This window comes from Lonchura striata, chromosome 6, assembly GCF_046129695.1.
Source record: "Lonchura striata isolate bLonStr1 chromosome 6, bLonStr1.mat, whole genome shotgun sequence".
NCBI lineage: Eukaryota > Metazoa > Chordata > Aves > Passeriformes > Estrildidae > Lonchura > Lonchura striata.
The window spans coordinates 16112034-16138440 of record NC_134608.1 but is presented as its reverse complement, the minus strand read 5'-3'; the positions used below and the strand labels follow the sequence as shown (position 1 = coordinate 16138440).

General features: G+C 42.2%; 1 protein-coding gene across 1 annotated transcript in view; it reads left to right on the top strand.

The window, feature by feature from the left end:
* Positions 1-26407, top strand: part of RIN3 (Ras and Rab interactor 3) — a 47524-nt gene that overhangs the window by 13452 nt on the left and 7665 nt on the right. The window contains exons 3-6 of the mRNA XM_021531960.2: positions 7190-7262; positions 10731-10822; positions 14679-16157; positions 18965-19273. Of these exons, the coding sequence (XP_021387635.2) occupies positions 7190-7262; positions 10731-10822; positions 14679-16157; positions 18965-19273 (1953 nt within the window). The remainder of the gene's footprint in view (positions 1-7189; positions 7263-10730; positions 10823-14678; positions 16158-18964; positions 19274-26407) is intronic.

Here is a 26407-nt window from a genome sequence, read left to right as displayed (position 1 = left end):
ATCCTTACTTTGGCTTTTTTTTTTTCCTTATTTTTCATTCCCAAGAGGCATAATGCAAATTCTGTGTGTAATCAGAGCTAGAGACTATGCGTGCTGTTCTAGGATAATATTGTCTTACCCTGCTCTGCTTATTTCCTTGAACACAACCCAAAAAGCTTACTGGCTCTAAAACAGCAACTCTAAATCAGTACCCATAATACAAGTGCCCTTGTCTCAGAGGCTAAACTGAAACAAATGATAGTTTTTTATCCTTGACCAGTGCTATCTAAAGATCTTATAGAGCTTAATAAACATGATTTTAGATTTGTAAATGAGGTAAATAAGATACTGTTTGAAGATAAATGAGGGCATTAAGAAGGACCTCACTCTTTGACCCTTGAATAGGACCCTCACAGTCAGTGACAGTGCAATCTATCCCACTCAGAAGCAGGAAACAAAAGAGGTGTTTTCACCAGGTTGTCAATTAGGTGGGATTGCAGCTCTTGGAAGCAGAAGTATATTTTTTCCCTTTTTTGTCCACTCTGTTGACCTCTGCCATTTCAAAGTGGGTTATTCTCTTTAATCACTCACCCTTGGAAAGTGTCTTGCTTGTAAAAGCTTTTCTTCCTGTAAGTCTCTCTTGCAGAATGTGATTCTGAATACTGAGTGTCTTCCCTTAAAACACTCAGCAAACTTCCTTTTTCTGTATGATTAACCTCAGCACTATGGTACTTCACAATGTATCTCAGAGCCAGAGAAATAAACTATCCTCCAAAGTAAATGGAGAAAAACATTTTTTTAATAAAATACATCTGTATGATAGCATACATTTCTCACATAAGGATTGATTCTCAAGATTTATCCATATGACCTGGAGACTGTTGCTCAGAGCTAAATCCCCAGAATTTAAAATCATAGCACTGTTTCCTGTTACATGAGGCACAGGGGAGACCCTTTATATATCTGAATGTTTTGTTTGCTTCACAAAGTTTTACCGAAGAAATTTGCCTTTTGAGAGTAACTTACAAGTGGCTATATCAAGTTTGTCTTGTCAGCCATGAGCCCCAGCCCTGACAGTTTTAATGAGCAGCTGGGCAGCATAAATCTTGTACTGCCATTGTAATGTACCAGTGGCTGCTGAATGACCTGCAAAAATGTGACTTCTCCAGCAATGATCCCAACTCGTGCTCAGCTGCTTAGTGCAGGGTTCACATCGTTTGAGTATGTTATCCTACTCCCCTGGGTGTCCCCCTCAGCCCTCAGTATTTCAGAAAGGCCATGTTTCCTCCCTTTTTCCTGAAAAAACAGACCCTATGTGGCTACACCTAGAACTTCAGCTGTATCTCATATTGACATCTGTTCCTGGGAATTCCCCTGGAAAGAAGTCCTGGATCTCCTCTAGCTGAAGAAACACTGGAATTTCCACATTATTCCATCCCTGGAAAGGGGATATGGGGTTGAGGACCTGACAAGTAAGGCAAGTGCTTTGAAACTGAACAGCCACTCTCCAGCATGTGCTCCGCTCTTAATCCCTGAAATAGCTGGCAGTGCTATCCACATAGATACCTTTAATGAAAGCACTGAGCACTGTGACACTTTTCTTTTAACTGAGTTGGCTGTGCTTGAAGTACCTGTGAGAGGCACCCTCTCATCCCCTGCTGAAACACTGATCACAATGAGGAGGAAACAGAGCAGCAAAATGCCTGTAACACATTCCTGCTTGAGCATCCTGCAGCAGAGACAACGAGACCAGGCAGAACTGGGATTTTAAACTGAATTAAAGGCATTAAGTGTCAGTGGACACCAAGGTGCTGCCCATCTGCTTGGGTGAATGTGGATGAGCTGAAGTATAATGGAGTGGCCAAGACCCTGTGGCTGTTAGGTGCGAGGACAGCTCCTTATCTTAGCAGCAGAACAGGCACACAGGGTAGAGGGGAACTGTCATCTCTACCGAGTGTCCCTTCTACTCAGCTCCGGCCTGAGAAGAGTAGAAAAGCCTGGGATTTGCATCTTCTCTAATGACACTTTGTTCAGCACAACATAATTATATTTAATGAAGAACATACTTTAAAAATAGATTTCTCTTATACTCTACAACCAAGCTCATTAACACTTTATCACTTTCATAATTCATTAGTTCCAATTTCCCAGGAACTGCCATGAGCAGTGACTTTTTTCATCATAGCCAGAAAAATTAAACTCTGTAGGAAGCCACAAAATTGAAATCTTTTGAAAAAGGAGGAGCTGGATGCACAACAGGAGACTCGGGCAGAAGTTCAAATGGGTGAAGTTTCAGCACTTGATGAGGGAAAAAACCAGAAACAACTGGCAGTTAAATAAAGCACATTAGGAAAGATAAGAAAGACAAAACAGACATAGGTTGACTAGGACAATCTAGAATTGTGCAACCAAAACTGAAACTACAGCTTTGAAATCATGTGGAAGAAGCAGAGGCATCAGATTACAGAATAAATAAAAAGACCTTGAGAAGAAAAAAGAAAAACAGAAGAAAAAGATAAACAGTGTCAGTGTTTTAGAAAAACACAGCATTAGAAGGCCATATACTTCTATCCACAAGGTCATCAAGAAATAACACACTAAACAATGCTAAAAACAAATACTAGGAACTTCCCAACAGAGATGTTGCAGAAAGGTACCTTAAACACACTAAGGACTTCTGCCAATGAAATCTTAGTTTCCCTTCTTTAGAAGCATCCAACTGAGGATCTTTCTCTTAAAACCACCACGAGCCAATTGCATGAATAAGGGTCAGAACTGGGGAACTGAAACAATAACCTGAAGGAATTACATCACACTCTCACACATTTCTGCAGAGCACAGCAGGTAGGACAAGCACAGTGTATCGTGACAGACACAACAGCCTCAGCTTTGGGGCTACAGCAGTCACTGTAACACTCCACTGAAATACTCAGGGCTCCTTCCTCAGTGGCAGGAAACTGCTAACCTGCTAACCTGAGCTGTCAGTGTCTGGGAGTAAGAATTTTGGTAGCCTCTGCCTTGGAGTGATCCCATCCTCACAGCTAGGTTTACTCTCTGAGGGTAGAAGAGCAGCAGCAAAGCTGGCCTGTGCTGCTTATTGCAAAGGTTGGCCACTGTGGTATCAAACCACAGACTTGTATCAAAGGAGAAAAACAACTCTTGTTAGGAGACTCTGGATTTATAATCTGAAAATAGAAATAGAAAACTGGAATCACATCCATAATGATAAATCTCACAGTTTCCCAGATTTTGGAAGAATGAGAACATCTAAGCACATCCAGGCAGGACTTCTGAGGATGGGTGTTTTCTCAGTAGTCCTCTGTCGACATAACTGCTGCAGAATAAGGAATTCATGTCTTTGAATTCAGATGTCTCTGAAGGACTACACAGATACCAAAAACAAATGAAAATACAATGGATAGCATGAACAGCGCCACTAGAGAAGAAGAAGCTGAAGTAATTGAGTCCCATGAGCCTGTGTAAGCAATAAAATGGAAATGTCTTGGTCTGTCCATGTACCAGAAAAATGGAACTAGCAAACACAATTCTGTGGGGAAAAAATCAGAGAGGAAAGGAAAGCTCAGGGACAGTGTGACTCAAAGATATCTGCATCTGGATGGAGAAATTATGGGGAGATTCAAAGAGTAAAGGGAATATGAATACAGATCTGAGACAGTGCCTAAAGATGGCACTCTTCAGACCATGCTGGTGTTTGAAAGAGGAAGATGAGACAATCATAAATATATATAACAGCTCATAACCTAGCCAAGTTCTGTTCATTTACTGAGTTGCCAAAGAACTCAAAAAGAGAGTATAGTCACCAATGAACCACTAATTCATGTTGCAAATGCTTCTGTCACCCATAAGAAAAATTCAATTAATTCTTATCTCTTTGTTTCAGACTACTCAAAATTGCCCACTGATCTACACATTTCCCCTTTTATTTCCTGTAGGTGACATTTTTCAATGGGTTTCTAAATATCAGGTAAAACTCAATATGCTGTGGCAATATGTTTGGCTCACAGAACCCAGCCTATTTTTTCTCTTGCTTTTGATCCTATTCTTGACATTCAGGCACTGCTATGGTGAGATGTAGATATTTCCTTGCTCTTAAGGTGTCCTGGATCTAGTTTTACAATCCCAAGAAAGGTGAATTTTTTTTCTCTGCACTTTTCATCAGGATTACAGCAGTCTGGCAGATGTCTGCTTGTAGATTCTGCAAAAGTCATGAGTTCCTATAAATGGCAGCATCACGATCCCTCCCTAAGCAGCAGTTCTCATGTCAATGAAATGTCCCCAGCTACCCACAACACACCCACAGCCAGAGAATATCACCTCTTCCTGATTGTCTTGTCAGAGCAGGGTGACTTGAAGGCAGCAATGGCTCTAAGGGACAGAAATATGGACCCAAACAGTCAGCCTTTTGGCTGTTCAAGATTCCTATTTTCTGTGTCTTTCCAAGAATTAGAAACATGCAGCAGGATGCACAAAATGGTCTCCACAGGTGAATGGCAACCATTCCCACAAGACAAGTTCCTATCATAGCCATCATCTGCCATCCAAAAGAAAAGCACTTCTTATCAGTGATGTCTGCTGATGTCAGCAGGTGTCTAGAAAAAAAAAATCGGCTAAGAGAAAAGTGTTACATTTTCTCCCAAGGAAGATGTTCCCACAGGAGTTTGCAAGGCAGAATTTCCCCATGGGTGCTGTGCTGGGAGCAGATCCAAGTAGCCATGGCAACCCTGTGCAGGCTGCTTGACATGGCCACTGCTCAGAATACATTTTGGGCTGAGTATTGGTCCTGATGGTCTTAGTACCTCGAGTAATGACACATCTAAAGCACTATTCTTACTGTTCTTCCATCTGTTCTTACTTGTTTGCAGGCTGCCCAGAAATGTCCCAGAAGAGCTATAGGTCTCTGTATGATGAATTCCAGTCTGCCGAGAAATATGCTTGGTTTTGTTACCTTCTGGGACATCCCAGAGCAGGGACAGTCCTATTTATACATACCACCTGCAGAAAACTTCTGTCCTTGAGCTTCAGCAGCTTTTTGTACCTAGTCTTCCTTAGCAGTATAATTCCTGGTCATTTGTGGTGTTTTATGCAATTTAACTATATATGTGAGGAGAAGTAGTTGTGCAATGGCAAGGCACTTATATGTGGAAACTCCTGACACAGAGGCACTCGGACTAATATTTTTTTGTCTAACATACAAGCTCTCAAGTGGCAGAGCTTCCTGGCACAGAAACAATCAGTAGTCCCAATCCAAGCAATTTGCCCATATATGTGAGCATGTACAGGTGCAGCCTGGTCTGTTATGGACACCTGCAACTCATAATGCCAAAGTGAGCATGTAGCTCTTGACAGAAAAAAAAAAAACTCTCTTAAAACAATCATCTGTACAAAGGGCTTTATTTAATAGCTGGAGATTCAAGCAAATTCAGACTCTTGGGATTTGGTTCATTCTCCAGAACAGGACTGGGTTTTGTCTTTATTTTTGTTTCCTGTATCAGAACTGCAAAGCAGATGGGTTTCAAACTACAGAAGTTGTTCGTGGTAGATGTTCAATGAAAATCCCTGACTGAAATATGATTCTTATTATGAAAAAAAAAATAAATTGCCAAATATGATTTTTCCAGTTGTGAGAGAAAAGTGAGGGAAAGGGATTGTTTTGCTTGAAGTATGTTTTAAATTCCACATTGCAGTCTGGTATGGGTGCATACACTGTGGTTAAACTGCTCATGCTGATCCAACATAAACTGATGCTAGGAATGACTATTGAGAATTACATGGTCTTTGTCTCTATAAAAAATGCCTACATTGGAGTATTCAGCCCAAAATAACAACCTGCTGGGCCTGAGCTAGAGCAAAGGGAGAAGCAAAAGGAGGAAATGCCTGATTTGGGGGAATGAGATATGAACCTGAACAAGAGACAATCTTGAGCATTTCCTTGCTGGGAGATTATCTGCTGTCTGGAAAACAAAGCCAGGCCACAGAGGCGAGGGAGAGGAGAGGAGAGCCAGGAGGATGTCTGCTTCCTGCAGGTGCTGGAGGCCTTTCTTTGCAGGAGACCAACCACCAGGCAGGCAGGGCAAGGGGCTGGAGACAGCTCACAGGGCTGTGAATCAGGGCTGACTGAGGAAGCTGAATCACAATAGCTCAGCTTTGAATCCACAGCTCTGACCTGTGGCCTAGAACAGAGAGAAGGAAGATGCACAGCATCTGTGGGCAGTGCCATGGGGGTGGGAGCTGGTGCTGCTCCCCAGGGACTCCTGGCATGCTCCTGTGGCAGCTCTGGAGTGCAGCTTTGAGATAGTTGTTTCCCACCAGTAAGTGGGCATTTCTGAGAATCCACCGCAGATTTCCTTACCCTTGTCAGTGTCTGTAGTGGGGCTACAGACAGGCATAGAGTTGGTGAGATTGTAAGGCTGAAGCAAAGATGGACACATCTCTCCTGCACATCCAGGTCTTTATCTCTGTCTTGGGTTCTCAGTCAGTGAAACATTCTCCGCTGGTCAATGAATTTTTTCTAGTTTAAAAGCCAAAAGCTCTGTAGTAACATGTGAGATTTGGGCTACACAATGCCCAAATGCATGTCTTTAAGAAAGGTCATCTTAAAGAACTCTCTGATATGGTGGATTGTATTTGGGGAGTGCAGTCACTGAATAACACCATGGGAGGGAGAAGACAGAAGAGATACAAACAGGCTATGCTCACACTGCCTGTGTGACCCAGGTCAGAGCCCACACACACAGTAATGAAACAGTAATTCCTATTTTTCTTTTTCCTTCAAAGCACTTTGTCCATCCAGTCCAAACCAGATTCCAGCATGGGGAGCCACAAGGTCAGCCCTGTATGTATTGCAGATATGCACTCCCTTAGAGACAGATGGGATTGTAACGATCCCTTTGGAAGTGAGCTGGGAGGTTTCTTTCTTCCCATTGTTTCTGTTAATGTCACAACACTTGGATATCTTGAACTAACTTTTCAGAAAGCCAAGCTGAGCTATTTCTTCTCTAGTGTCTCCCTGAAGAATCTTGTTGCATTTGGCCATCTGAAGCCAGTTCTTACAATTTGTCGTATTAGTCCATGAAATTACTGGACTGTCACAGAACACAAGATGTGCTAGCCAAACCTACCTGTTTGGTTTTTTTTTAATCATATAGCTCAAATAAATCAGCTGCTGCTTTTTTTTTCTGTTTTTTACCAGTCCTGTACCTGGAAGGATCTGTCCTTGTATTTGAAGATGTTTTCAAATTGGTCGCCTTCTACTGTGTCAGCAGGTGAGTTGGATTCATTGCTTCCTGGCACAGCCATTTTGCCCTCCCCTCTGGTCTGCCCTTCCCCAGTCCCCAGTCCCAGCACAGACCCCTCTGTTTCCTCTGCTACCCTCCAGCCTGCCGGACCTGAAAGTATTTCAAATGCACAGCAGCTGGAAGCTTGGTCCATAGGGCTGCTTCCACAAAGAACAGAGGCACAGAACTGAGGCTAGGAGAGCAAGGAGGAAGAAGGGCCCCGAGTTAAATATTTATTTAGAGATTTAAGCACACACACACACACACACACACACAGACATACACACACACACCCCTGGCAGCATCTTAGCAAACCTACTGATGGACTGTTGCCTGTTGGTGACTCAAAGCACTTAGTCACTGATGGGGAATTTGTCAAGGGAAGTATTCCTGAAACAATATATTTTCTTAGGTAAAATTTGAAATGAAAAGTGTTTGTTTGCTCAGCACAGAAATACCAAGAATAATTGGTACAGAGATGGAAAAGGCCTGTAATGTAATTTTCACTAGTGCAAGGTTTGATCAGCAGCTGATGATGTCTGAAGCCTTCTCTGATCTGTGTCCTTGTGCTTAGCACACTGCAGCAATACCTCCACCAATTTACCTCATCCCTACTGCAGCCGGCCCAGCTGTGAGTTGGTTGTAGACTTTTAACTTCCTCTATATAAACTTACATGACTCTTAAAGTAGTTATTTTCTTTTAAGAGAAGAAAGCAGATTCAGGATATGTTTACAAGGCAGTCACATCAGTCACTTGGTTAGGTCACACAGTAGGAACAGTCTCTCTGGGGTAGGATACTGTGTGGTACAGCTCACCCAGCCAGTCCCCCACTCTTCTGAGAGCTGCTCCTGCAGCCAGCTGAGTTCAGCACTAGGAGCCACAGCTCCTGCCTGCACAGAGGAAACCATGCTTCACCTCACCCTGATCAGTTAATAGACATTTAGCTACCTAGATGTTTATAGACCCTATAGAATGGACATAAGTTAACCTCTGGATCCTTATAAAGATTTCTTTCTCACTAAAGCAACGAACAGCCCAAATGCAAAATAGAATTGGGCATTTCTAGTAAGTGGCTGGTGATGCAGAAAATATGCTCACTTCTGCTTTCCTGCAAAAAGGATCATGGTGAGAGAAAAGAAAGAAAGAAAGAAAGAAAGAAAGAAAGAAAGAAAGAAAGAAAGAAAGAAAGAAAGAAAGAAAGAAAGAAAGAAAGAAAGAAAGAAAGAAAGAAAGAAAGAAAGAAAGAAAGAAAGAAAGAAGGAAAGAAGGAAAGAAGGAAAGAAGGAAAGAAAGAAAGAAAGAAAGAAAGAAAGAAAGAGTTATTAGATTTGATGCCTCAGGTTTGAGCTTTTATATTTTTCAGATTCTGTACTGCTTTAGTGTGTAGTTCTGAGCTTCATATTAAGGGATAGAAATCTGTCTTCACAGAGTAGGTAGACAAAATAATTCCTTTCCTAGCTTGGAAACAAGGACAACCAACCCAAATTTCAGGCCCAAGAACATAAACAACATGGACTAAAGAAAGAAAAGCAAGAGGGATGGAACTTCACAACCTAAAGCTGTAACTGGGCAATTAATTCCAATATGCAAATGGACCAGAACTTTTAAAAATGAGAGGCCTCGTGACCAGGTCCATTTTGTGACCATTTTGGGTTCATCTTGCGTGTAGCCCTGGCTGGGCTCTTGTCCTGCCCAAGGTGGATCTACTGAGGCATTTTAATAAATCCCTACTTTATTCTTTGACTAGCCTCTGTTCTAGGTCAGCCTTCACAAGGCATCAGTTCAGCTCCTGTTATAGATATCACTGCTGAGTGTCAAATACATATTCAGATGGTTCATGTGATTTTCCAGGCTACTGTCAAAAGGCAAGATAAAAAGGGAATAATTTTCTGAGAGAAGCAGGTAATAAAAGGACACTGACCTACCATTTGCTGGCAGTTCATAGGCGCTCTCTGGGAAGGTGAATGCAGAGCCCTGAGAACAGGGATGTAGTAAATTGTCTATGAATAGCTGGAAACAGCTTTTCAGGGCTGACAGGCTCTTCTCAAAAAAATTTTGGCCTGGATATATTACCTGTCTGTAGGTAACAGATGATTTGGTGGCTGGTCTGCAAGCTTCTGCCCCGTTAACTAAACCAGATTTTTTTCTATTAGGGCAATGTCCTAATATTTCCTGATCTTAATATGTTAAAAAAAAAAAAAAAAGAAAAAAGAAAAAGAAGAGAGCTATTCATGCATATAAAACAACAAAGAAAGCAGAAGGTACATGGACCCTCTTCCTCTTCCTCTTCTAAACCTCATATCTGCCATGAAAAAATAATAAGCCAGGGATTCCATCAGTTTATGTGAGTGACAGCAGAGTGCTCAGCAGTGCACAGAGAACCCATGGAGAACACAAAACATCAGTAAGGTATGTGTCTGTCTAAAAGGTCAGAAATAGGCCCCTTGCATTCATCTGTCAACAGAGAGGTCTGCAGTTACGTGCTTTTTTGCAGTGTGCATTTGTTTAGCAGAGATCTCCTACTCACAAGGCCAGTTTTTCTGTAACAATTCCTTCTATCATGTATATTTTGTAGAGCTTTTTATGTGTAAGATAATCCTTCACCATTCCTTGCTATCACTTACGGACTGGTTTTCTAGTCCTTGTTAGAATGGGAATTGAGGCAAGAGCGAGGTCAGCAAATTCTCACTGGGCAAGAGGCAAACCTGAACAGCTCACTGGCAGAGCAAGGGCTCTGTTAAATTGAGACAGGGTGTGTTTCAGTGAAACCCACCCAACATCCTCTGAGAAACTCTTATCTTTTTTGTCATAGAAATACAGCATCTTTCCAGAAACCAAGTACTCAGAATTCTGAGAGTAGAGAGTTAGAGGGATATGTGTGTCCTCGGTGTCATGCAGCACTTCCTTACTGTCTGTCTCTTCACCCAGGGTTTACCCTTCCCCAGGTAGGGCTTTCCTTTCACAATCCCTCTGTGTCTTGCTATATAGCCATGCCTCGCACTTACAGAGATTTTCAAAAGAGGAAGTAGAGTAGTGAGAGAGGGGTAAACAGAAAGAAAAAGGACCTCAAAACCTTTCCACATGAAAAAGATTGGCTTTTCTAATAAAAATAACTAGAATTTGCAGCACCTCACTTTTAATGGGAATGTATTTCTCAACCCTTGTGGCCTTCCCTGAGGTGGAGGCATTTCTGCTCTTTTCAGAGGACAGAGCTAAGGCACAGTGATTAAGTCAGTGCTATAGCATGAAGCATCACCACAGAAGCTGGTGATCTTTTGTGAAATCAGAGTAACCCAGGCTGGCACAATGTCCATAATTCCTTACCAGCCATGACTTCGCCAAACACAGCTGAAATTGTGAGCCAATGCAATCACTAAAATCGAGTGAAGTCTGGAGTTCCTAACAGTTGTGGGGTTTATCCTTTTTCCGTTTTTTCATTGTGTTTATTTCTACAGGGATTTGCTGCCCTTTACCCTGAAGCTGCCACAAGCAATATTAGAAGCCAGTAGCTTTCAAGACCTTGAAATTATTTCTAGTCTGGGGATAGGTAAGTCCCTCAAAGCAGTCAGATTTTCACTTGGACTTGTGAGAACAATAGTGCCTTGCACAGACTAATAATGCAACTGGAAGATAGATGAACTATTGTCTTCAGAATAGCTAAAGGGGTCTGAATGCAAGAGGAAGATGTTTATGAACTTTGTGTTCATAGCAGGATGCTGACAAAATGGTCACTTTTCTCTTGGCCATAAACCTCCACCTGGATCTCTGTCCAGGGCGTGTTCCCTCCAGTCTGGGTAAGCTGAAGTGCAGCACAGCCTCTCGGGATAACTTCTACATGCTGGAAGTGGCTGGTATCTGAGCTATATGGAAAACACCTTTGCAACTTCTCCTTCTGATGTGTGGGGGCAATGCTGATGAAAGTGTGATATTTTTGAATTTTGATATTTTTGCTTGCTCCTGCAGGATTTCTAGTTGGTAGAGAAATATGTATCGTCCCAATATGTTCTCTCACCTTACACAAATCACATGCAAAAGGGACATTATTTTTAGTGGCACAACCAAACAAGCAAATTTTAGATGAGATGTATAAAGTTACAGATAGAAAAAGCAATTGTTAATGAAAGGAGATCTCCTTTCTATTCCTTTTCATTTAACACACTCCTCTTGAGACAGCTACTTCAGTAAGCCACTTCCATGCTTCTTGGTTTTTCAGTTTTCCTTACGGTGTTGAAAACAGCCAAACAATGGAGAAAATTGAAGAGTTAGCTCATTTAGAGATATTTATTAGAGCACTCTCACTATTTTTGGGTCTTCTGCATCATATCTCCCAGAAGGCATGGGCAAACCCCACTGGTTTCAGTTCAGGTGGCTTTGTTGAATTTCACCAACAGATTTGCCTCTAACACTTTCATCATCCTCTATTTTGAGTATGTTCCAATTTGTCAAAGCATCCTTTTATATGGATGTCCAGCCAGCACTTATTGCTGATAAAAGGGTACTTTTCAGCTTGAGATAACAAGTTGCACGCTTAATTTTTTATAACAAGTCAAAAAATTCAGATTAAAATTAAGGATGTGTATCATGAATCTGCAACCTTCAGTCTAATTTGAGTCAGCAGAGGGTATCTTGATTCAGGCAACTGTTTCCAGCAACTTGTGAAAGAAGAGATAAGTTAAAGCACAAGCACTAAAGCAATATTGGTTGTAATCTTTTTTCTTCTCTCCTGTACTGGTGGTCATAAAAGTAGCGAGGCTTGAAAATTTATTTGTCATGGTGTATTTCATACCAGTCAAGTTTCTGACAATAGAAGAAAACCTGCTGTTGTGTGCAGTCTTCCTGGGAAATGATACTAGAAGTGCAAATTTGTCTTAGTGGAATCAAACAGGCTCAGCTGCTTACAAATGCTGTTTATTGCTTCCTGGAACAAAATTTTTTGAATACGAGTGTGAACACAAACTATTACATGCTGCCCAAAGTGGCACTTCCAAAGGAAACAAAGAATTGTCTGAAATTCTTATATGTTTCTTTGTATTTATTTCAAAATAATATGTATTTCAAGGCTATAGAAGTAAGATGTCTATCTGCAAAATGAATTCTTCCACAAAGGATCTGGCTGTTTTGTATGTTGTCACAGAGGATGTACTGCAGGCTCTCTAGTCCTGACCTCACTGGTACAGAAGTTCTTTTAGGAGGAGAATTAGCATGATTGCACTGCACTAAAAGCATACCACATACCATCATAGACATGCCAAAGACTCCAAGAACTTCTTAATTATCCTTCCCAGAGTGCAAGATAAGGTAAGATCCAGGACAGCAAAGGGAGATGATCAAACGGCCTCCTCTCCAGTGTGAGACAGCGTGGCTGTGCTGGGAAATGCCTGCTCTGAAGCAGCTGTGTTACTTGGTAGAACCACATCTGTTCCTTCCCAGCCTGAGTGGAGCTTTGCATTTTCATCACAGTGCCTTATCCTGACCACTACTGAGAAAAATTACCAACTTCCCCTCTTAGATTGGTTTACTCACCATTTCCTCAGCCCATGAGACTTCACAGCATTATATTCTGGCTTGAAACAACTTCCTCTGTCCTGCATTTGCTGATACTGCGTAGAGCTGGAGAGCTTAAGGAAAATGGTACCCCAGTCAGTGTCAGATGTGAGGGGGTTTGCAGCTTGGTATTAGTATGTGCAGTTGCATCTGCATGTCTTCTCCCAAATTCTGTTGTCAAGAGTGCTGTTGTTCTTAGCAACACTATTATTTTAAGCTTCTTTGTTGTCCTCCCTCTCACAGTAAGAAAAGAGAGAATAAAGCTGTTCTAATGTCCATCACCCTAAGATAACATGCTGACATGCTTATAAAGTTGAATTTACCATGGGCACTAGCCTAGGCTGCGAGAAGCTAAATAGGCAATTTTATCCTGATGGGAATAGACTGCCTTTTAGCTCACTTCTTGACCTGAGAGCTGTACCCCATGCTCAGCACTGAGGGTCATCCCACATGTGTGCAGCCCCATTCATCCTCTCTTGGGTCCAGCATGTGAGATTTTGGCAGGGAGACACTCCTGACACCAAGCACCAGGCAGGGTTCAGACATTGTGTGGCAGCCCCATGGTGTCCCCTGAAATCCACATAGAAGAGGGTGTCATCAGTGTCAGCTCTGTGTTTATGGACCAAGCATGAAAAATAGTTATTTAGTTGTCTGCATCTTTGTGTTTACAGGATTTCCCATCTTCCCCTTATCCCTAAATCTATGGGCATCTATACAGCTTTCATCCAGTGAATACTATCAGAAGTTTATACCCTTTTCCTTGGTCAGAACATATGAGGTTTGCCAGATCCTGTTTCTTGATGCTTCCAGTACTGAACCCTGGATCAGCAGCTTTAATATTGATTGAAAGCAATCAGACCTGTAAGGCAGATTTGAAGCCTCACCTTCAGGGAAAAGGAAAAAAGTTGGATATGATACTGAATCTATTTTAAAAAAATGTACCAATGCTTTGTAATTTTTAAACAAGTTATTAAAAGACAAATTATAATAAGAGATTTCTGACAGAAATAACTGCTTGTATGTGAAACACCATCTTTCTTTTTCAGTCGTAGTTGAAGGCACTGAAGTAGTTAGCTGTTCCTTGGTCCTTCATCATACATCTTTCCTGTGTAGTCTTTTGCATCATCCTTTCTCTCTGACACCTGCAGGAAGACAGTCTCCAGGCAAGGTGCAAGGCAGAGTGGCCACGACTATAGATAACAGTTATCCAGAACTATAGACTTTAATGGTAATACTAATCTGGGGAAGGTGTTTAAAATCATGTGTTTCCAGACTGGAGGGAATCCTGCCAGGTAGGATCAGACCCTCTGTAGAACAGAATGCCACATGAGCTTGCTGCATAGTAGAGTTATGCTCAGCTGTCTCCTGGTGCATGTTGGATCCTGGCTGCTATCTCAGACCTGCACCTCACTTTTGTGAGCAAGAGGAAGATGCAGTTTGCCTGGGGTCTTCACATCCTCTCCTGGGGCAGCCACAGCTATTTGCATTTGGAGGGCAGTGATCACTGAACAAGCAAAGATCTCTTTTCACAATCCTTTATATTTGTTACTTGTACTTTCCTGCTTGTACTGAAAATGCTGAAGAGCATTAATAACTTCCACTAGGTAAGTGTCCTAAAATTGACAGGGGAGAGAATTCTGGTGAAGCTTCTGACTTGAAGAATTTTATATGCATAAAACAGGTAACTCTTTCTTCACACTGTTTTGGGCAGAGGTTTGAAAGTTTAACATTGAAATTTGTGTACCATTTATTTTAAAAATAAGTAGATTTTCTACATATCAGTAGCAGCTAAAATTCTTTCAGATATTCTTTTTCATTGTCTTTTTGTCTTTTTTTTTTTTTTTTTTTTTTTTTGACAGATTTCTGGGATTCCTATTTAAACCATAGAAGACAGGACTTATCCCACCCTGCAAAAGACTATGCTTTCAGCACTGCTCAGGCAGACAGTTTAAGACCAACCCAGTGTTTTGCAAGTAGCACAAACCACTGCTCATGTGAAATTGAGCTGTCAATAGGAAATGACAGGCTGTGGTTTGTGAATCCTATTTTTATAGAAGAGTGCAGTAATCCTTGCCCTCCAGATATACCTTCTCCTAAAGGCCACTCTGGGAGCACTGAACTCCCTCCTGCCACCATGATTACTGAAAGGAGGTCTCCTCGACGGCCTCCTCCCCCTCCACCTTCTCATTCTCTCATTCAGAAATCTTCCCTGAAGCTCTCACAGGACCCCATGACTGTCTGTGAAGAAAACAAGCTTCTTATTAAGCCACTAGGAAAGAGCTTCGAGGAAATGAAAATCGAAGGCAGTGCCGATAAAGAAGAAAGGAAGCAGAGCTGCTCGGCCAACGCGCCCTCGGCAGTGAGCCCCAGGAAGGGCTCCCAGCCCTCGGTTCCCCCGCGGAGGCGGCTGAGTGAGAGAACCTCAGAGGAGAGCTGTGTGGGCAATCCTGAAAATTGTGAAACGCTGAAAGGGGAAGGGACAGAAGAAAACCAAGATACAAGTGCAGAGGGCAGAGATAAAACGCTGCTGTGTGAAAATGCTGTAGAAATGCCTGGGGAGGTTCCCAAAAGGGCTGTATCACAGTTTCAGGAGACAAAGCCTGAACCTGCAGAGAAGAAGGAGGACATGCCTAAGACACAAAGCAATGCCACTGAGAAAGGAAAGTCGCCTCCTATCCCACCACCGAGAAGGAAGAGAGTTTCCCAGGTACCAAGCATCCCCAGCTCCTGCCAGCCGAAGCAAAGAACAGCAGCAGAGACGGCCGTGGCCACAGGGCAGGCTGTGTGCAAGGGCAGTCCAGCTACAGTGACATGTGGTGCCACTTGGGCACACAGCAAGCCTGAACAGGGACATGGCCACAAATCTGTCAGCTCAGCTGAACTGGAAGGGTCACGCTTGTCTCTGGAGGACCTGGGAGGCAGCACCATGGCTCAGGCATCAACATCTGAGCCAGACTCCTACTCCACCAGCAGCACAGAGGATGACCTGGAGATGCTGAGTGGTTCATCTGGTAAAAAGACACGCTCCGTGATCTTGGCCAAGGCCAAAAACAGGCTGTCCTTGGTGAACCTGTCCAATGTCTTCACGGTCTTTTTGTCTAGTGACAGGAAGCTGCAGAAGAAGATAGTGGAGCTGGCACAGGACAAGGAGTCATACTTTGGCAACCTGGTGCGGGACTACAGAGTGTACAGTTTAGAGATGATGGCAAAGCAGAGCTCCAGCACAGAGATGCTACAAGAGATCCGGCTGATGATGACGCAGCTGAAGAGTTACTTAGTACAGAGCACTGAGTTGAAATCGCTGATAGACCCAGCCTCCTACACTGAGGAACAGTTAGGTAGGTAACTGTGGTTTATTCATCCTTGGGCATGGTTTGGAAATGTGAGGAGGGAGAAAGAATTATGCAGGCACAGGCTCTGCTTTACAGATTTATAAACCATCTCCTAAAACCTGAGCACCATGAATTGAAGTCTGCTCTGTTGTTGCCAGCCCTTGGAAGAACAGCTCTAAAACCTGGAGACCAATAAGGAGAAAATCCTTTTATGAATATTTTAAACAGAAGAGTTTAAGCAGAAAAGATGTGTGCATGCATGAGAGACATACATGTATGTGTGTATTATAGATATGCATGTGTGTGTGTGTGTGTGTGTATGTTTATGTATACACATAGGTTTGCACACACAGAGCTGAATTCACTGGAAACACAAAAAGCAAATTTCCCCTTCACAGCTGCATTCCCATGGCCTTCCACATCCATTGCTCTGCTACAAGGATGGAGCACTCCCTGCATGTGACTTACAGCTTAGTCAATCACTGTTCACAGGAAGGGACAAGACTAGGATGATTTGATTCATCTTTGTGCTCCTCAGAGCTCAGAGGTACAGAAGAAATGTCTGTTGCAAGACTACTGCGAGCTCCAAAATTAAGTGTTCACCTCGTTGCCATAGGTATAATAATATCTATGGGGATAAATAATGCCTTTGGGGAGAAAAAATATTATTTTAAACTGTTTACAGGTGCTTCATTGCTTCTCATTCATGTCCTGTGAGGGAATAGTGTGCTACTTCTCTCCTTGCCAAGGATTGGACTGTTCTGTTTAATGTACATCCAAGAGGGAATATAAAAAGAGCTGTAGGACTTTCCATCCCAGTGAAAGCTGTGCAGCCAGAAAAAGCATGCATGCACACACACATGCTCCTTTGAATGCTTGAAACTGTTTCTTGAGGACCTGAGAACCAATGCAGAGCTATTTGTGGATTCTTAAATTGGCTTAAAACAAGCTGAGAGTTGGAAGACCCAGAATATGGAGTGAACTATAGGAGTGACCAGGGATTCCAGGAGATCCTGCAGTTCCAGTATTAGGTGGGACTCAGCTAAGTGGTGAGCCAGGAGTAAAGGCTGTCCACTGTCAGTCTCAGTGGGTTCTGCTGATTTCATTCTCCCACAGCAAAGGCTTCACATGATTCTGCAGATCCTCAGCAGAACAGACCTGCAGCCAGCCCCTGCCATAGCTAGGAGACGGAACCGGCAGTTTCACTTCTCATGCACCTTGTGTAACACCTTCAATCTTTGTCCCAATAACCAACCTTTCTTCAAGGTGGGGAGCATGGGGGCAGCACAGAGAAGTTTGTCTTGAATCTTGATTAGTGAAAGTGGAAAGGGGGAAGAAAGAAGTGTCCTTGTTCTGTTTGGTGGAGCTGTATGTGTGCAAGTATCCCACCACCTTCCCACAGACATGCCTGGATGTGACCCTGCATCTAACCCTGTTCACCGACAGTTCTTTAACAGGAGGATGTAGCCCAGTCAACCTTGACAGGACTGTCTTCTTCTGTGGAGGAAAGGGATTCCCACTGGAGGATTTACCACTTGAATTTGCCCTGCTTCAGGCTGATTTGTTCTCTGGATTTTTGTAAATAGTTGCATTTGGGATACATAAATATTACTGCTCTCTGTTTCATTCCTCACTCACTGCCTGAGCAGATGAACTCTTTTGCTAACGACCTTTTTGTCTCAGTGCAACAAGAGAATCTCTTGCAGTCCCCCTAGTTTTGCCTCTGGTTTTTAGGTGTTGGACAACAGACTTCCTCACAGTCTCTTAAGCTTCCTTTCATCTTCAGCCAAATATTAAGCAAATTTTCAACATACTCATACTGTAGCAGCCTGAACTGCTACAAGTAAAGTCCGGGGTAAAGAAGCAGAAAGGGCCTTTTCATGGTATCCACAGATGTTTAATTCAGCGTGCGGTGAGATGTTCAGAGCTGCCCCAGCACTCACATGTCTCAGCTCTCCCTCCTCTCTCCACAGGGGTCCGGGGGGTGAACCTGGTCTCGGGACAGTACCAAGATGAGGCCAGTCAGGGAATAGGGAGGGAGTGGCTCAGGGACATAGGAACAGACATAGGAACAGGGAAAGGAGCAAATAGGGTCTAACAGCTTTTTGAGGGAAGCTTCTTGTGTCTTATTAAACCAAGGTAATGCCCCCCAGGGTCCTCACATCATACTATGTCCTCCTCCACAGGTGGCATAAGAGGTGTCTTAAAAGATCAGCAATTTAGAGTCCCTTGGGCAATAACAATGAGAAGCTCTGACCAGATACTGGTGTCTGTCTCTGAGCTGGTGGCTGCAAATGCTTTGAGGAAAGAAAGGGGTTCTTTAAGGATGCAGTTAATTTCATCCCAAAGTGAATATCTCAAACAAGTCAGAAGGAGAGATCAGAAGGGACATGAGATGAATTGCATCTGGGCATCTGTAAGTCCAGGGCTGTGAAAAAAAATCGGTTAGGTGAGATTTCTCTCCCCAGAGTTGGCTTTCCTGCTGCCTGGCAATGCCATGCTGGTCAGCCAGGGGTCAGGCAAAGAGAACAGGGACTGCTGGTAGCAGGAGGTCTCCTACAGCTCCAGTGACAGAGACCACACACTGATGTTCATCTCAAGCCCATCTAGGACTTCTGAATAGGGTTGGTAATGAAATGTTTACTTACTGGGTTTCTGTTCCCTTCTCACAGCTATGTAGTAGTGCTTGAATAACCAACCACACGCTTCCTTGGGACTTTTATTTGCGCCTGTACTACTGTAATAAAATAAATTTACTGTAATAAAATAAATTGCTTATTTATTATATGCTTTTGTGTTCTTTCTCTATGCAGAAGTGATTGCTGAGACAGCTTTGTACAAATGTGTCCTGAAACCTCTAAAGGAAGCCATTAATTCTTCCTTAAAAGAAATACACAACAAAGATGGATCTTTACAGCAGCTGAAAGAGAACCAACTTGTGATACAAAACACAACTACCACTGACCTGGGTGTCACAACCAGTGTGCCTGAAACTGCTGTGCTGGAAAAGATCCTTCACAAGTTCACAACCATGCACAAGACCTATTCTCCAGAAAAGAAAATTGCCATCTTGTTGAAGACCTGCAAACTCATCTATGACTCCATGGCTCAGGGAAATCCAGGTACAGAATTCCTACTGCAATGGTATCCACTGTGGGTCTTTCTCCATGTATCAAAGGAACAACGTTTATGATACAGCTGGCATGGCAATATTCACACTGGAGGTAGCAGTGATGGTTGATATGTTTGGTATCAGACATTCACAGGCTGTGTTCAGAATGGAATAGTTAGTGAAGTTCTCTGCACTAATAACTGGTATAAGATGTTACCTGGTTAACTTTAAGCTCTTTAACTTCAAAAACAAGTTACCTTTAAGTGTGTGTTTTGTGGATAATATCCTTTTTGCATGGGTCTTCACACAGATCTCTGAATATCCTCAGGGCTCTGTCCCAGCTTGCAGCAGAGTAATGGTAAATTCTAGGAATGGGTCTTTGGTAAAAAGCTCTTGATTTGGCCTTTACAGAGTTTTGCCTAAACTGAGGAGGAGACGCAGAATGCTAGTTTGTTACTAATTCCTGATGCTTCAGTAAATTCTAAAAGCCACTTCTTCTGTGCGAGGCAGTATGTGCTCTGAGTATAAACACAGCACTGGGCCTCAGGCCAACCACTAATGCAGAAATTAAACCCTAGGCCTGTAGGCAGGATGCATCTTTGCAGATACCCATCAAGTCCCTTCCTCCAGCAATCTGCCTTGCCAGTTTAAGAGCTTTTTTTATATACTGTGAACTGATGACCAGCCATGCCTGAATTTGGAGAGAAGCCAGGTATTAATTTGCAATAACCTGAGGTTGTTCAAGAACTCACCATCACCAAAGGTGCTTTTAGCTGTTCTGCTTTGTTTTGTACTGGCAACAGCCTTGGAGCATTCATACAGGGATTGTTATGCCCCTGCTGAGCCTCACCTCAAGGTGATCTCTTGGATGGTAAGCAGTAAGGTTCAGCAACCAGTCTAGACACATTAATAGCAGAGCAAGAAACCACCCTAGCGCTGAGCCTTAGCTGCAGGGTGGAAAGGACCTCTCACTGTCTTCAGGTATTATGAGATTTGGACATATGTAGGGAGGGGAATTTGCTGTAACTTTGTTAAAACAGTTGTGTGAAGTTTGAGAATAAATTTGGTTTAGATCAAGGACTTGCAAGCCTCATTAAAACCCACACGGTCTCCTTCTGATGCTGCTGGTATGTTACGTATACATCACACCTTAGCTCAGGGATTTCTCTGTTGAAGGAAATAATGTTGTATCACTTTCTGTAACAGAAATGAGGAGTCAGGAAAATAATTCAAAAACCCCTACATGCTTAAAATATTGACATTCATGAAATCAGATGGTTTCATTGCGCTTCTCTACACTAACCAAAGCAGTGCATTTCAGCCAGTTCAGCTGTTTCCTCATCCTGAGTGCTACTGCCAGCAGGGCATAGGTTGGAAGCTGATTTCACCCCTGTGCATCCAGTTGCCTCTCCCTTATATTGAGTTCCCTCTCCCTTACACATGATCAGTGATGTATGCCAAGGCTTGGCCAGAAGAAAACTGGCCTGGAATTATGGAAATGTACCCCAATGAATTCAGACCCGAAAAAGAAGCTAAGGGGAGAAGAATGCTGTATCTAACTCCAGGAAAACAGCAGACTTGGAGAGAAATTGAGTGAAATACCCTGTAGACCCACTTAGAAATGTGTGAAACCTCTTCCACAGAATGAACCAAACCCAGATCACCTTCATTTTCCAGTCGCAAAGACAAGTTCTCAGCAACTGAAACATTTTTCTGACAGGGAATTCCAGCAGGTGGCATGCAGAAGAGCATGCTGTGAGGTCTTCAGAGCATATTTCAGCAGGTGGGAATTTTCCTGCTCTCTGCCCATCTCAAGAGCAACAGCACAGGACCCCTTTTGCTTTCAGCTAGCCATGAGGCAGCACAGTGTTCTTCACACAGGAAGAGCAGAGGCCATGCTCAGCTTCCTGTGCAATAGCTTCTTCTCCTTTTTGTTCCTTTTCCTAACTGCTAAATTAGAAAGGTCCCTCCTTTTCCAAGATCAGAGCAGGTGAAGCACAAAACTAGTAATTCCCTCTGCTACAGGATCAAAATCAGTCTACCTCTGTCAGAAACATTACCTGTTCAATAATATGGAAACTACTTGTGTTGTCTGGCTTAATTTGGAATTTGTCAGCTCAAACCAGGTTTTATTCACTTTAGGCTGCCATAGGATGAGCTGGCCTAAGAATATGGTTTCATTTCTCAAAGCAAAATGCAAACACCACCTAATCAAGCAGCTTTTCTTGTCAGACACATATGAAAATACAAGTTTTTTAAACATATTTAGACTCATGTACAGCACTCCAGGTTTGGCCAGGATGTCCCAAGAGGTACTAAGTTTCCTTTAAAACTAAGGACAGGCATACTCAGGAACATTTGTACCTGTGGTGGTACCCATCTTTGCCCTGCTGAAAGAGACATGAAACTTTGAAGTCTGCCTTGACAGACTCCATGTATATCAAGATATTTTAAGAAAGGAGGAGATTTTTAGTTTGATTACAATTCATATTACATGAAAAATTCTGCCTGATAAATTGGCTCTGGTTGAAATCCCTGATACTTAAGGCTAAGAACTGAATGGGTCAGATCCTAAACTGGTTTAAACTAGCATTTCTTCCTCAAGTTGGAGGCAATCAGCTTTTGGAAGGGATTCATCACAAGGAATCAGGAAGGTAACAGTCTTAGTCATATACCTTTCTCTCAAGAGACCACAGAGTACAGCTCCATGACAGAGTTGAAGTAGCACCAATCTCTGGCAACATCTTGCTGTAGGTGGCCACAGAAGGGTATCATGCCCAACTTCCCATCACACACATTGTGGATTCAGTCCACGGAGTCCAGATGATTCATCTGGCTGCATATGGGTTTCTGCTTTAGAGCAAGATGACTCAAGGCAAACTCTAGTGGCAATATTGATTAATTCATTACAGGCTATAAAAGAAATTCAGGGGCCCTGGTTCAGATACTCATATGTACTATGTAGGCAGTGATATTACTAAGTGAATCCTCACCAAAGGCACAATTACGACAGTATTGAGGTGTCTCACTGAGCTTTTCCAACTTCTATGCAAACTTAAATAACTGAAACATATGCCTCCAAGAATATAACTGACAATCTGAAAATATGTAACCTGCCTGCTAAAAATACTAGAAATGGTTAGTAAGAATAAAATGCATTAAAAAATATACTTTGGAAACCCACACCCCACAAAATGGCTGGCGTTTTTTTAGCACTAGAAAAAGTAAGAGGCAGGAATCATGCAGCTCTTAAATTTGGAAGGCATGCTGCAATATGCACAGGGACAACTGGGCACATAGCCAATTTATGTAGAAACACAGTAATGTTATATAGGAAAAAAAAACACTTATGTGTTTTTCAGAAATACCTTTACTCGGACAAAAGATTAAAGGTATATTTTGTGATATGAATAGAATGAGAATCTCTGCTTTTCATCAAAAACACAAGTGACACCTGTAGAGTGAGAAAAGATGCAAATCTGCAATACATGTGGTGTGTACTGGCAGTGGTGAGCCTGGGTCACCCAGCCTTGTGCTGCCTGGGAGCTGCCAGTGTGGAAGAGAACTGATGGAAAAACAAAGCAGCAATAGGTATTCGTTTATGGAGACAGTCTGTGAGACAAACAGGCCAAATTTAGTGAGACCATGAGTGAGGAAGATCAGGGATGGAAAAGCTCAAAGTTTAGGCTAGAAGTTTGAAAGATGGGCAGAATGCTTTCAAAGGAAATTCAAGAAGAATGGAGGTACAATTTTCTTACTGCAACATTTCTAACTTGTAAACTACTAAGATTATGAAGTTTCATTTTTGGACTATCTTTGAACTGCACAGGCAGCTGGACTATATAGTTCAAAACTATAGTTTGTACTAGTTGAGGTAGGTGACCAAAACATCTGATTTAATGATTTCTATTGCATAGTTTTAAATGGATAATGTGCATAGTCTGCTTTTGGAAAAAGCAGATAAGATAAAAGATAAGCAGATAAGATAAAAGAAGATAAATAGGACATATATTCCATTGGAATATTTCTCTTCCTTAGCTTTTAGAATGAAGTTTATCACCCCTACAGAACTGAGCAGCCAGATATTACCTGCCCGGATGCACTCCTATAAGGCTCTGCAGTTGGCAAAAGCAAAGCTGTGTCTTTAGTGGGATAGCTGAGCTTGTAGAAAGGAAACTGGACTCCAATACTTCTGCAGTCAGTGAAGAGCCCATGCTAGAAGATCCTAAAGCTGTCAGAACAATCCTATTACAGTGCTTATTATCATAGCTCACTTCTGAGAAGGAAAATAAAGCTATACATAACAGGTTTACTTTGATATCTTTTGAAAGAGGATATTAGTATTTAAGTTACTTTTAATGAAGACTGATGGACTGGAGATTTTGGGGTTTGTACCATCTAGCACAATTTCTATATTTGAATCAAAGAGCCAGTTCAAATTTTTCATGGGGAGCAAATTCCTCTGATCTCTAAACCATACATTTTTGAAGTGAATTCATGCTGTCTGCATCTATTAACTCACTTACTTCACTATATCACAAATTAAACCTTGATGAAAGTAGTATGGGATAGACAAGAGACAGCAAAATGCTACTGTATGGGAGGAAGGTCACAATCTTTTCTTATGATCTTGAACAAATCCCAGTTAGCCTTCATGCACCTCAGGTTTCCCAGATTCAAACTGAGGCTAAAATTCATGTTTTGTGGAGATCTGCTCCTAGACATCAAGTTAGTGTTTGTAAAATATTAGAGCAAGGTGCAGGGAATCACCCCTATCTGCTGGTTTTCAGAATATACATAGAGAGAAAAGAAATGCATGAATGTGTTAAAATAGGCTGTAATTTCTTTATGGAGGCTTGGGCAGAATTCCAGTTGCTTTAAATCGTGTATTTAATTAATACTCATCTATTCAAGTGCTGCATCCCAGCCAGGAGCTGACGTTGTATTTGCTTTGCTATAAACATAATAGGATGAGTTTGCGGGAGAAGTCTTATTTTAAGCTTCTTAGAGATATTTATGAAATAAATGTTTCCTGACCCCAGAGGGAAGAAGGGGAAATAAAGCAAGCAAATCGTATCTGGAGTAGGACACCACCACCTTGAATAGGCAAAAACTGTCACTGAGAGGAGTGGCAGGGTCAGAGCAAGGTTTAACTCTGTCAGCTGCAAAAATTCCCCTCTGTGAGAGACCACAGATGGAACAAGCCATACAGGTTGAGGGATTTGGCTCAGGCCCAGCTTGAAAATAGAGCTGAGGAGGCAGCAGCCTGCAGAGAATACCTCTGCTGCAGCTCCCAGATGGACACTGGTTAGTGCCCTGGTCTTTTCATGGCACAGGAAGCATGGGAGTTATACAGTGCTGAGGCAACCTCTCAGGTGTCTTGGTTCATAGGCATTATTTAATCTATCTTTGTAGACTCCTGTTTCTGGTCATATTTGAGTTGCTGACAGCACCTATTTTCCCCATGGATGGACTGAGATACGGAGCACCTCAGGGCCATGCTTGGTCTGATGGCTGTAGATGTCAAAGCTTGTCCCTGTACCTGGAGGGGCCAGGAGAACAGGGGAGAATCAGAGTCCTGCCCTCTCAGGCTCTGCTCCGTGCACAGTCAGTGCAGAGATGCTATTGAGATGCTTACAAGGTGCAATAGATGATGCCTGACCTCCCTTGGCCACACTGGAAGTTTGTGGCAACACAAAAAAACCACCAAATGGAGTCAGAACTAGATCACTGGTGATTAGTTTTGCTTTTCCTGTGCTGACACATTCTGCTCCTGCTGACGTCAGCTTTTGCTATGGACACGGGTATTTAAAGTTGGGTGTCATACAGCCACGGGTGGATTAAGGTGGTGTCTAGAAATCTACACAGATTGTGAGCATACAAGATATGGAACACGTGTTCTTTCCTTTATTTCAGTCAGATATCCCTGCTCAGCATTTATTACTCAAAAAGAAACTGTACATCAAATTTTATATTTAAGGCATATAAACAGCTGCGAGTCCAATAATATTTCTGTGAAGTCTTAAAGTTGAGAAGAGTTTATACCAAGGACTGGAGGGCAGAGCAGCTAAATCAACTTATAGAAATGAGATAAACAGCATGAAGAAGAATTGTCTCTATGCATGATTGTACATACAACCACTTCTCAGACAACAAAAAAGAAATGGAGAGATTCTGTAGGCATTCTTGAGAATTCTCCTCTAACTTTCACTTCTTTAGCCACCAGAAGTTGATGAATGGGGACATGGAATTGTTTAGTTCCAAGCTGCTGTTTCCATTCTGCATTAGTTAGTCTGTTCTCTGTTCATGATCTGCTTTGGTGACATGCAAAAAACCAGCAACCAACCAACCAACCAACAAACAAACAACCCCAGGGTTTGTTTTTTTTTTTTTTTCCAGTGAGGAATAATCTATACTGTGAAGCAGCAACTTTATTTGATGCCCTATCAGACATTACATGAATTAGTCATGAAAGAGAAGTAGAAGGGGAAATTCTGCTACTGGTGTTGTACTGGAAATCCCTTGGCCTTCAGGAAACTAGAATCATTCTATCCATGCTGGTCTGTAACTACTAGATCACAAAGAAGAAGTTTTCAATGAAGGGAAAAAGGAGCCTAACAAATCTTTGGTATTTTGTATTCCTTTATACTAGTCTGAATTAGAACTAACTCTGTTGGCCTCTGATGCACTTGGAGCAAAAGGAGATTAGGGCTTTTTGCTGTGAAGTTTTTCTGTTACATTTTCATATTCCAGTTCTGTAATTTTTTTTTTCTACCCTGGAAAATATTAAACTGCTGTAATACTAAGCTGCTTGTATTAAGGTAATGTATATGACAGTAATGAATTAGACCCTTCACAGAGCTAAAGCTTTCACAGAGACATAAGCCAAGGGAACAACAGACAAAAATATGTCCCTCCAGATGTTAATGGAAAAATGAAGTCCATTTATAGTTTTGTTGAAGACCTAAGGCTGTGTCTTTTAACTAAAGGCAGCCATAACAAAGCAATCAGAATTTGAAAGCGTTAATCCAGCTTTCATTAAATAAATAGTCTATGTTGTGGCGTGTGTGGGCTTTGTTAGAAACAGACTGAATTACAGCCCTGATGACCTCTCATTCTCTAACTCTTGGTTTTAAATGGATCA